Source organism: Eleutherodactylus coqui, chromosome 12 (genome assembly GCF_035609145.1).
Source record: "Eleutherodactylus coqui strain aEleCoq1 chromosome 12, aEleCoq1.hap1, whole genome shotgun sequence".
NCBI lineage: Eukaryota > Metazoa > Chordata > Amphibia > Anura > Eleutherodactylidae > Eleutherodactylus > Eleutherodactylus coqui.
Genome location: NC_089848.1, coordinates 83,776,937 through 83,789,985, shown reverse-complemented (window position 1 = coordinate 83,789,985; position 13,049 = coordinate 83,776,937). Strand labels below are relative to the sequence as shown.

The 13,049-nt window shown below is 42.2% G+C and overlaps 1 protein-coding gene across 1 annotated transcript in view; it reads right to left on the bottom strand.

The window, feature by feature from the left end:
- The window catches only part of THSD7A (thrombospondin type 1 domain containing 7A), a 266,931-nt gene that overhangs the window by 127,156 nt on the left and 126,726 nt on the right, over positions 1 to 13,049 (bottom strand). Inside the window, exon 3 of the mRNA XM_066584966.1 lies at positions 5,905 to 6,150. Within this exon, the coding sequence (XP_066441063.1) occupies positions 5,905 to 6,150 (246 nt within the window). The remainder of the gene's footprint in view (positions 1 to 5,904; positions 6,151 to 13,049) is intronic.

Sequence of the window (13,049 nt, the reverse complement as noted above, 5' to 3'; positions counted from 1 at the left end):
ATGTGTGAATCAAGTCTATGCAGGACCAGATTGTAGGAAGAACCAAAAAGGGCACGTGTTTTAGGGTGTCTATCGCTTTGAAGATCTAGAGGGCAAACACTGTACATTCTCCCAGCCTAGGCTGGTTCAACTAATCCTCCCTGGCCGGCATTTTGAAGCCCCTGTAACCCATTATATGGAGAGTGTATACACTGCTCACCTCTGGGACCTCCAACGCTTTGAAGAATAGTGATCCCTTAGAGGCTGTTTGGTGATCCTATCCAGCTGAGATACGTAGTCACACATGCATGTATAACTCTTTTTTTAAAGTCAAAGTGAAATGCTGGCTTGACTGCCTTCGTAACTTTCAAAAACCTTAGTGTAGAGCAATGTGCATGAATGGCTACCTCTTCTATATGTGACTGAGTTAAGGAGTCAGATGAGTGCCAAGTCCCAGAGGCAGGATTGAAAATCCCCCTTAAGGCCTCATGCCCACAGCCGTGATGCACTCCGCCAGCGGAATATCGCAGTGGAGTCAGTCACGGCGCCCCCCCAAATACCCCATACTCACCTGTCCGGATCCGCCATGCGTGTCCTGCCTGGCGAGCCACTGCACAAGCACAGTACAGTGATGATACGCCGGCAGTGCGGGATAACGCGGCCGGCGGTGGGCGGGGACGCGTAATTACGCAATACTTTAGCTGTGCTCACAGCGGAGGTATAGCGTGACGGCCGGCTTCCATTAACTACAATGGAAGCTGGCCATGCATTTTTCCGCGGCAATTAGAGCATGCCACGGTTTCTTTCACGCTGCGGAATTCCGCAGCGTGAACATTGAGCTACTAGGTTCAATAGAACCTAATAGCTGTGGCATAACGCAGCAAATTTCCGCCATGTTTCAGGCTGCAGAAATACAGCCGTGGGCATTAGCCCCAACCCAGCCCTTAGTCTACTAACTTTCACAGTAGAATAATGAATTAGATCACACCACAACGTGTTACATGTCATGTGTCAATCATAATTTTTATGCCCATCTTCTGAGAGCCATAAGTTTTTTTTTTAGTTGTACTATGAGGGCTTGTATTTAGGGAGATGGGGAATTTTTTTTAACAGCACCATTATGGGGCATAGAGTATAATGTAATAATAATCTTTATTTATATAGCGCCAACATGTTCCGCAGTGCTTACAAAACAGGGGGAACAGAAACAAAACCACGGTTACATGAAGTAAACAATTGATAGAAACAGTAGGGGTGAGGGTCCTGCTCCAACAAGCTTACATACTACAGATAATGGGGTGATACAGAGAGTAAAGGGACTGGAGATGTGCCCGGTATGGCGAGGTGGAGAGTGTGGGATGCTATACACATAGACAATAGTCAGACTTAAGCCGTATAGTGGCTGAATCGGTATTACTGTTGATTGCGGCTACCAGAGATTGCAGTCAGTAGGACAGGGAGCATGTTATCAGGGGGAGTACAAAAGGGTTTTGGTTTAGGAGATATGGTATGCCTCCCTGAAGAGGTGCGTTTTCAAAGCATGCCTGAAATTATGTGTCAGGGATTGCCCGGTAGCACGTTCCAGAAGACTGGTGCTGCTCTGGGGAAGTCTTGGAGGCGGGAATGAGAGGTTCAAATTAAAGTTCAAATCACTTAATCTGATTTCATTAGCAAAGCAGGGGTCGCTGGCTGGGTTGTGCATCGAGAAGAGGGATGCGATGTAGGGTGGTACGGTGCTGTGGAGAGCTTTATGGATGAGAGTAGTGAGTTTAAATTGAATTCTGTATTTGACGGGCAGCCAGTGCAGTGACTGGGTTTTGAATGCAACCTCTTTTACAGATACTAACATAGCCTAAATTGTGGGGGAACCTAGCAACGTGTTCAATTCTGCTGCAGTGCCACCACAGGGGAGATGAAGCATTACACACTTCCAATTGAATTGATGGGCTCTTCATGTCCAGTGGAGAAGTATTGTTTTCTTTTCCCCTCCTCTGGATCAACAAGTGGAATCAGGCTGAGCTGGATGGATATTTGTCTTTTTTCAGCCTTGCATACTGATCCCCCAAAGATAGACAAAAAAAATCTTTAAAGTCTAGATATACACTATTTTTTTCTTTTAACCACTTTGTTTTTGGAAATTAGGATTTCTTGTAACTGGTTTAAATTAAACATTTCTGATTGATTTCTATGCTTGTATTGTTTTTCAAGGCACTGGAGACTAAGGCCGCCTGCAGATGAGGGGGTCGGATCCGGCGGCGAGAATTCTTGCTGCGGGACCCAACCCGAGCGCCTGCAGGGATGAGCGCGTACTCACCCGCGCCCAGCGGCCCCGGTCTTTCATGTGCCGGCTGCCGGGCAGCCGGCGCTTGCGCAGACCGGAGCCGGCGGCTGCGTGAGTGACGTTTCTGTGCGAGGCTCTGCGAGCCCCGCACAAAAATAGGACATGCTGCGGTTTGTTTGCCGCGCAAGATTTCGCGCGGCCAAACTGCGGCCGTCTGCATAGGATTGCGTTTGTTAACGCAAACCTATGCAGGCTCTGAGCGGCGGAAATCCGGCCGCGGGATTTCCGCTCGTCTGCAGGTGGCCTGAAGGAGTGAAATCTTAGCAAATTCTGTCAGTCAGAGTAAACTGACTGACTACTGCCCATGCCTGCTCCCCTGTTGTGAAAGTGCATTCACTTTCTTTCCACTGTGCTATTACAGAAGGCAGTATGACAGTGCCAAGGCATGACAGAGGAGATCAGGACGACAGAGAGCAGTACAGAGAAAGCTACTATTGCAGAGGGTTGGAATTCACTCCAGGTGAATTTCCTGCTATATCAGTAGTGAAGTGAAATGGGACCAGCAGCTACTCAGAAAGAAGATGATAGATAGCTGTGCAGTATTTAGTAGATGTGGTTATGCTACACAGCCTCTGAAAGAGTAGACAGGAGGGGAGCTGAGTTTGTGTGCATGCATGAGAAAGACTAGCTAATCAGTGCTGGGAAGACACATGAGGCAGAATATTGAGTGGTAGGAGAGCCTGAAAACAAACTATAATGCTTTCTAAATACATGAAAAGGAGAGCTCAATGCAAAAAAACAGAAAAGTGCATCATTCTTTTTTGCAGGAACTTAAAATATGTGTATTGATTTTTCATGCACAAAAGGTTTCCATGACCTTTAAGTATTTCATGAATGCTACCGCTATGCAGAATATGGAGCATAGAGTATTTTTCATTCCAACTTAAACCCCCAGCCAGTAGAAATCAAAACATTTGTGTCTGCAATAGTATATTATAAAACATCAGTAAAATTCTGCCAGCAGTGTCTCAATTTACCATGTATGTATAAAACAGAATACCATATGAGTTTTTATTAAGGATGCCTTACATATCAATATTTCATTCGCCTGTCAAAACTGCACAGTAAAGCAGTGTTTCATGAAAGCTCACCCTGGGCATCGGTAGCTTTACTTAGTGTTGTCAAATTTTACTAAAGAAATTTATTTTTTTATCTTAAGGTATGGAAAGCAACTCTAAAACATTTTTTTTCTTATATAATTTATACAGTTACTCCGTAATTAGGTTTAGGGAAATGCTGACACATTTCTTGTAGCAAACTTCCAGTTATTAAAATAATAAGTGCATGTTACAAAATATAGACGGAAACTGCGAGGGTCTTTCCAGGTCGCATCCACACGGGTGATGCTATTTTGGCACGAGAAAAATCGCAGTGATATTGTATTGTTGGTCTGTGCGATATCACTGCCTTTTTCGCGGCGATAACGCAATTTTATGTAGCTACAAAATCGCACGTGGTGCTAAAAAATTGTCATTGAAGGGCTGACAGAAGACTACAGACAAGAGTCGGAGGTGAAGAGGAGATGCGCTCCAGAGATGACAGCGCCTCTTAGTTAATGTAGGGCTTAGTCTAGGGCTATTACAGTAGGATTTCCTACTGTAAAAGTTGCATCGCACCACACGAAAACCCCGTTTTTTGCGCGGTGATGCAACGGAAAGCAAGGGTCCATAGGGAAATATGGGCTACAATAAAAAAAGAAAAACACAAATTGCGGCTCTATAGAGCATGCCGCGATTTTGTATTCTCGCAATGTTGAAGGCTACAAAATGTCGCTCGTGTGGAAGAACCCATAGGAAAGCATGGGCGACAAAATCGTGTGATAAAGTCGCCTGTGTAGATGCGGCCTAAAGAAAATTCTGCATCTAATCTTAAATTTAAGGGATTTTGTTACAGGCTGTGAGCTCCAGTGATTTGAGCAGACAGGAAATATCTAGTATCCTCCCAGGACCTTCCTCTACAATGACATTACCATAGAGCTAAAGTGTGGGAATATGGCAACAGCTCTACTTGTATCTTTACATGTGCTTCAGCATCTACTAGGAAGTAGAAAGGGTGCATCAATGGGAAGGCTGTCACACAAAAATGAGAGGTAAGGGGAAGAGGGAGGTGAGCCCAGGGAAATTCTCATGCAATGTCACACACTGACTTGAGAGAGGTGACTGGGAGACCTGGCTGTAGTTCCATGAGATATCTAGCTTGACACATACCTGGTTTTATTGAATAGACATTGATAGGTCTGCAGTAAAAATGCTAAATGCTAAATTTTATAAAAAAAGACTCCATGCACTTAATGTCTGCTTCTTGTTATGAAGCATGCATTCCTCACATTCTCCTTCCTGACGGTCACTGAAGGTCATGTCCTTCCTGTCCAACATAGCGTTCACTGGCTGGGAAGCAATGCTGATCTATTGGAGAGACAGCGGGCATAGGTAGTCTCTGCAATAGCTCGGCACTCCCTGTCAGACTGCGATTTAGGGACGTAGCGAATATTGCCGGCAGGAAGGAGACTGCCTAAAAATGTACGTAACATCACAGAAAGCAGAAGAATCTGGCAGCTGGAGGTGAGGTGACCCCCACCCTCCTGGACTGCAGGGGACAGGGGAAGATCGGGGAGGTGAAGATCTGGTAAATAGACTAATGGGGAAGGAATAGGTGAGTATAGAATTTTTTGTTTTAATGACAGAACCCCTTTAAAGTTGTGAATTTAGTTTTTCTGTTCCATCATAGCAGCAGAAAAACGTAATTCAAGTCATGATGAACCCCATTGATGCTTTTAATCATGTCTGTTGAGTTCTATCACGGTGCCTGTCATTTTGCCAGAATAAATGTGACAGTCTTGACGGAGCCTCCAGCGTAGATGCGCAAAGAACCTGATAGATTCTGAATCAGTGGGAAATTATAATTTTTGGCTAGAAGAAATGAATTGGAGCACATGTGACAAGTTATCTTGTACCGATCATATGAGCTCATTAAGGGTCCTTTTAGACGAGCCAATGTATCGTTTGAATGATTTAATCATCAGCTCATTGGCTCGTGAAGTCTGTTTATGCAGGCAGATACATCGTTGACTCGTTCACACGAGAAATCGTTCAGTCTTTTACATTTGCTGTATTAGTTAATGAGAAGGACTGAAGTACTGATTAATCTGAATGATAAGTGAACGAGCTGATGATGTTTTTTATGCTTACATAAAAAGAACGTCGAACAAAAAGCAAACAATTATCTTTTGTCATTCGGTCGTTGGCTCACATTTAGATTGAACGATTGTCATTCGCTTTCGCTTGTTTGAATGATTTTTTTGAACGATAATCGTTCCCTCAAAAAGAACCCGGAGGCTCGATCTAATTCAGGACTTTTGCATCCTCGGTGTTTCCCATCATAGTATAGGAATAGTAGGTTGACTGCAAGCTTGTTTTCCGTAGGGAAACACTGAGTAGATGTTAGGGCTTGTTGTCATCTTCTAGAAAGCTTGTAGGGCGGGGATAATAGAATTGTGGGTGCAGAAGTTACTAACCGGTAAAGAATACAACATCAGTGGCAGTGTAAGTGAAAAAAACAAGATACAACCACATATTAATCCTTACTTGATGCAGGCCTGTAACTCCTCTGCTGGTGGAGTACATGCTTCCATCTCCTCCAGCTCTGGGCATTCCTTCCCTAGGCCAACAGTCAGCTGTTTGATGGTCCTTTTCCTTGTCCGATGGCCACTAACAGGAGATGAATTACAGTCCGTAGAGCAAGAACTCCATTCTGACCACTCGGCTACTTGACAGTCTTTATCGACCACACATGCTTGGAAAGTGATTGGCAACTTCTCCTGCTCGCAAAAGCTGTGGATGATATTACGCAATATTAATATGATATCATAATCTGCAATATTTTCTTTGATGTGAAACCTTATGATACTATTTGTTTTGCACAGTCCTGTCCTGTGTAACATTATAAGTAAAGTGGTCAGGTCACTGCCTCAAGGCATCTTCAACATACTCATCTCCTGCTGCTGTCATCATTCCCATAATCTGCAGGGTGTTCTATGATCAATTGTGCCATTGGTAATGGTATGAATATTCCTGTTCCTTTAAAGGGATTGCCTCATGATGAAAACCCTTTTGAGTTAGAAGCGGCAGATCTAGCCTTATGTTTTCGCTACAATGGCCAACGTAGAATTCTCTGCATTCTAGCTTAGGGCTCCTTCACACAACCATGTTATTACAGCATAATGCATGTGCGGGTTTAGGAATCCTTAGCAAAGGCTCCATTTTAGGCTTGGGATCCTGGTAGGCACCCACATTTAGGCTTGGGGACCTGCGGCAAAGAAACCCATTCCATGGCTGGCCTTGCCTGGCTATTGGGCATGGCCCCTTGGAGATGGGGATACCAATCTTACAGACTGGTAGTGGCACTGCCACAATGGACTAATGCAAGGATTTACACATCTTGTGTGAACGTCATCACACTATTTTAACTGCAATTTTCCCCTTAGGTGAAAAGACACCAACATGAAACTACAGGAAACGATAAAATAAAACTTGCTCTTTCTAATGGCACATTTAATAGCCACTTTGGGCCTTAGTAGCCACCAAACTAATGCTTAGGGAACCCAGCCTGTAAAAGGGTTAAATTCTACACAAAAAGGTGACCAAGTGCACCAAGTTTCAGTGAGTTAGCTTGCTTAGATAAAGAACAGAACAGTGGCAACACAAACTTGGAAATTATTCTAAAAGACCTCTGGGTGGGAAGTCTCACTTTTATGCAAATAGCTCCAATGCCTTAACCAAGCTTTACACTAAGCTAAAACTTTGCAGAACTTCATACAGGTGATGTATGAACATTATGTAAAAATTTCAGCAAAAATGAGAATGGTAGAGCAGGGACCATTAGGCCACTTGACAAGGAATGACCCAAATATTACTTTTGAAACTTTGCAGGGCTGGGCTGATTCCAATGAAGCTTATATATATTCATATATGCACCGCCCCCCACTGCCCTCTTCCCCCCAGATGCTGATTGGCAGGTGCTTCTGTGTTACAGTGCACATGGAGATACCTGCCAATCAGAATCTGGAGGGAGGAGAAGGGTGGGATGGTGAAGTGTACATATATGAATATGCATTAGTTTCATTGGACTCACCCCTGCAAAGTTTCAAAAATAAGATTTTCAAAATGAATCAGTAAATGACAGCCCTCTGAAATCAGCAAATACAAACAACTGGTATCTTAGTGCAACTCTCCAATGAAAGTCGGGAGACAATAGGATTAAATGTCTTACCTGTTATCTCACGACTTTCATTGGAGAGTTGCGCCAAGATACCAGTTTTTTAATTCACATATCTAGTCTGCCCCCTTTTGGTGGCTTATCCTTGTTGGCAGCACCTCCATTACCTGACTTCTATAACCCTCCTAAAAGCTGTTTGAGTCTTGGTGTTACACCTAGGACTCAGACTTTTGACTCTTCTGGGTTTTTCTCCATCCTATTTCTTTCATCTTCGGCCTTCTCTGAAATCAGTGTCTTTGTCACTATACTCTGCTGCCTGGGAACTTATTGGACCTTGTTCTGACTAGTAGATGGAAAAAACTCCTTACATTACATCCATATGCCCCAATAGGGCTTATGGAAAGTGGTTGTCTAAGGTACAATATAACCTGCATGTGAATAATCTAATATTTCCTGCATTTATGTCTTTGGAAAGGTTTCTGCTATGGTGTATCCGCCACAATTAGGAAGTGGAACCAGGATGGTGTCATGCCCTGGTCTAGTGATTGCACCGTCGGTGCAAGTGTCATGTCATTCAGCACTGTGCAGTGTTAAGTGTCACTGCAAAATACCCTTAGTGTCATCTATCAGAAATACCGCAGTGTTTGATATTCTCTCCCTCTCTACCCTGCTTCAACATTTCCGATAGTGTATCGAATGATTGGCCAACAGAGAGCTGTTTATCTTAGCTGGTCATTATGGATGTGTATTCGTTCCGGCCTTGCCCATGCATGGGCGCTGGTTATTCTCCTGACTCCATGCTGTTCAAAGGTCTGTCTGTTTATCTATTGTCTGGATATAGTTTAGTCGATGCCTGAGTCCAGTCCAGTTTGTTTCCCTCTATCCAATGGGTTGTCATACATCTGAATCCAGTCCTGTGTGCTCACACGGTCCAATGGGTTGTCAGACGCTTTAATCATAACTAGAGATGAGCGAGCATACTCGCTAAGGACAATTGCTCGATTGAGCATTGTCCTTAGCGAGTACCTGCCCACTCGGAAGAAAAGGTTCGGCTGCCGTCGCGGGTGAGAGGTGAGTTGTGGCAGTGAGCAGGGGGGGGGGGGCGGGGGGGGGGGGAGAGGGAGAGAGAGATCTCCCTTCCTCCCTTCCATTCCTCCTCGCCGCTCCCCGCCTGCCGCCGGCAGCCGAATCTTTTCTTCCGAGTGGGCATGTACTTGCTAAGGACAATGCTCGATCGAGCAATTGTCCTTAGCGAGTATGCTCGCTCATCTCTAATCCTAACCCATGTCTGAAGGATGTCCTGTCTGTAGTGTTAGGGCAGCAGAGTACTGTCAGAAAATTTCCTATGGCTATTTATTCTGTGTCAGGCTTATTCCTTTTACATTTCTTCCCTATCTTCCATCTAGAGATAGACTAGACCCCCTAGGTTCGAGATGTTGGGCCATCCAGCTTTTAGGCAGGATCCGCCATGCCAATGTTGGTTAGGGATAGTATTTGTACACCTGTATTTTTTTTTACAGTCTTTGACAGCTTTTGTGTTTCCTAAATTGTTGTGATCTAATACATGAATATATTGGTCCATTGTGGACATAGATTACGTCTGATCTGAAACGTTTGTGACCACCACGAGGAGTGACATACTTGCTCTCTGTACAAGCAATTGCTGACAAAAATGTTAAATCGAAATAAATAGGAATATTTCCGACTTGTTACCAGTTAAATACTTTACTTTGTTTCTGTCGGAAAGCCTTGGAGGCTTGTGCCACTTTATACTGCCAACGTTGATTAATGTACAAAGAATATTCATGGAAGTAATCCTAGTGTACAATTATAACACTATTTCCAAACTCATTGTTCTCTGAAAATCCATGGCTTGTCGTGAGAGGCTAAAAAATAATGCATTGTACATCTTGAGGAATTTGTTAACCCCGTAGAAGCTACAGGTGGCTTTAGATTGCTAATGAATACGCGATTTCTCTATCGGGACAAAATAATGGTTTTCAACTAAGCGCTGACCCGTAGTGATAAAGATTAGTCAAATTTCAGGGACAAAATTAAAACTTTCCAAACTTCAAAGAGAAGGGCTGGAGGCACGTAAGTAGTGGCGGGTTGCTTGGTGGTATAGCCTCTAGGCAACTGACCCTTTGGCCCTTCTTAAAATCTGGCCATAAGAGCAAAATAGACAGATCTTTGATTGGAGGAGGAAAATTGTTGCCCGTGGCTTTTTTAATTTGGTGGCAGCAAATGTCAAAGCAAGCAGAGAAGGCATCTGCCATGCTATATCTAAGCTTTGGGGGAGGTCAACTTCACTACTAATTATAATTACTTCATTCATGCTTCGTAGTATCAGCAATGTAGCGGTGACCTCAAAGTGAACTCTCCACTTAAATGCTATCATTAAGAAATGATGGGGGCATCAGATCAGAGGATATAAAGCCTGCAACTATGCTATGTACTGCCCATTACATTTACAAGTACTATCACTTTAAATGTGTCAGAGCAAATAGAGTTATTGTAAAATGTTATTGGCTGTTATTGCTACATTTGGACACAATTTAGATATAAAAAAAATCAACAAAATTACTTTTATATATATTCTTCTGCATTGATCTTAAAGGATATGTATGCCTTTGCACTCTTTTTTTCTTTTAATCAACATTTTTTTAGAAATGAGGACTTTTTGTATTAGGTTTTCATTAACAATTTCTGATTTGGTTTCTATGTTGTATTGTATTGTTTTCTAAGGCGCTGCAGATTGGAGGACTGAAATTTTAGCAAAGTCGGTCAGTCAGAGTGGACTGACTCCTTCTCTGGACAGCTCACCTGCTGCGTGGGTACATTCACTGCTTGTACGTTGAACTATTACAGAGGGCTGGCTGTATGACAGTAATGGGGGAGGAGGTTACTTGGACAGAGAGCAGAGAAGTTGGAATTCACTCTGGCGGAGAAATTTTCCACTCTTTATAGCAGTGACGAGGAACTGAACAGCAGCTACTCAGAGAGAGTTTGAGATAGCTCTGTAGTATTGAGTGCATTTGGTTATGCTATACAACCCCTGAAAGAAGAGAGAGCAGAGGGAACTGAGCTTGGGCACCTTCATGAGAAAAAACAGCTGATCAGTGCTGAGAATGCCCCCAAAAGCCAGCAACCTGAATGTAGGAAAGTCTGCAAGACAAGTATGAGGCTTTCCAAATGCATGGGAAGAAAACCTCAATACCAAAAGTGGATTAGTGTATCATTTTTCCTGTAGGGACTTAGTAAGATATATGTGTATTGATTTTCCATGCACAAAGGTTTCCATAGCCTTTAAGTGACAGGCATTTCATGTGTTATGTTTTATCCAGAGCCTTTTCTTAAAGGATCGCAAACAAAGGGAAAAACTACCAAAAAAAACTGTGTTTCCCACTATAGCAGAAATAGTAGTGGGCAAGGGCTCCTGCTACAGTCAGTTGCCTTACAGACAGATACAAGTATGATCTGAGGCTTATTGCATGGATAGAAGAGGAACAGCTGATCATTGGGAGACATATAGAAGATTTATTATGCATTCTGATTGCAATATGAAACAGAATAAGATTCAAGGAGTGGAAGAGATTACGGTAGAAATTGCTGAGATTTTGTTGTACTTTTTGCATTTAGTGCTCCTTTACAAATGACCTTCTGTAGCAGTAGGACAGTGTATGATTCATTATAATGTAGATGCATATATAGGATCCTTACGTCTAATATATAAAAGATATAAATATATAAAAGATATCCAATATGTATTTAGTAGCCTACAGTGGAATCCAATGCTGCATTACTTAAATCATGGTTTAAAGCTTTTGTACTGCAAAGTATCAACCACTTAAAAATCTGATTAATGATACTAATAATTTGCTACTTTACAGTTCCCTAAGTAATGCTAATCTACCAAGATATGCCTAACCAATTACCAATTGTTGGTTAATTACACTTGACGTGGGACCTATTAGGGTAATTAGTCCTATTTTCATTTTATCGTTCAGCCACTTTCACTTAAGAATCAACAATTTTCCATGTTGAGAATAAAAGTGAATAATTCCCTGAATAGATATTAGCTGAGAATAAAATGTGTCTGCTTAAGTAACTATCAAATGGGTCTATAGTACAAATGTATTTCCACAATGTATGTCACATGAGGAAAGGAGCGACTAACATCAGCTTCTATGCTTTATATTATCTATCTATCTTTGTATCTCATCTCTAGCTAATCTCATCTCAATCTCTCTCATATATGTCTATCCATCTCATATCTATCCATCTATCTCATATCTATCTCATATCCATCTATCTCATATCCATCTATCAATCTATCTATCTATCATCTATCTATCTCATATCTATCTATCTATCTATCTATCTATCTATCATCTATCTATCTATCTCATATCTATCTATCTATCTCATATCCATCTATCTATCTCATATCCATCTATCTATCTCATATCCATCTATCTATCTCATATCCATCTATCTCATATCCATCTATCTCATATCCATCTGTCTATCTATCTATCTAAGAGTTCTTTATCTCTCTATGTACCTCACTAAAGACCCATTTAGACACAACGATTATCACTCAAAACTCACTGAAAAGCCATCTTTTGAGCAACAATCATTGTGTCTAAATGTTCCCATCTTTCACTGTTTAGCCGAATTACGGTTTTCAATTCTGCTTGAAAACCATCCTGCGGCAGCACAGCGGATAAGCAGGACCACATTCTGTGCTCTGCCCGGGGACTGCTGATTACAGCTGATAACATTGTTACAGCTGTGCTCAGTTCTCAGCCCCACCAGCAGAACAGCTGATAAGCAGGACCGCATGCTGTCTGCTGTCCATGGTGCTGAATTGACCATGGGGAGCCGTGAAAACAGCGGCCAATATACGCTCGTGTGAATAAGCCCTAAAGGAGAACACGGAGTCCTGGAAGTGATGATAGGGCCCAACAAAGCCTTGATATCAACATCATCAAGTCAGTCTGGGTTAACATGAAGAGACAGAAGGAGCAAGCTAACATCTACAGACAATCTGTGGTTAGTCCTCTAAGATGTTTGGAACAACTTTTCTGCTGGGTTTTTTTCAAAAACTGTGTACAAGTGAACCTAGAAGAACTTATGCTGTTTTGAAGACAAATTAGGTCACATCAAATATTCATTTGATTTAGATTCCTCTTTTGTTTAGTCACTTTGCATTTTGTTAATTGGCCATTCTATTTTTTAAAAGATTCTTACTTTGCAGCATTTTTTTCACACCTGCCTAAAACTTTTGCACAGTATTGTATTATCTATCTACCTCTCTCCTGTCTGTCTTTTTATCTATCTCCAGCTCTCTCCTACATACATTCCCTAGTATAATTGTCTAATATATTTCTAATCTCATTTAATAGTGACATTTGTTACAATATGTTGTTTCTTTAAGTGGCATTTACTGATCAGAAAGCTAACGTCGCTATGCATCTCCTGCGTGAACTCTCAGATTGTGTGTCATTCAGCA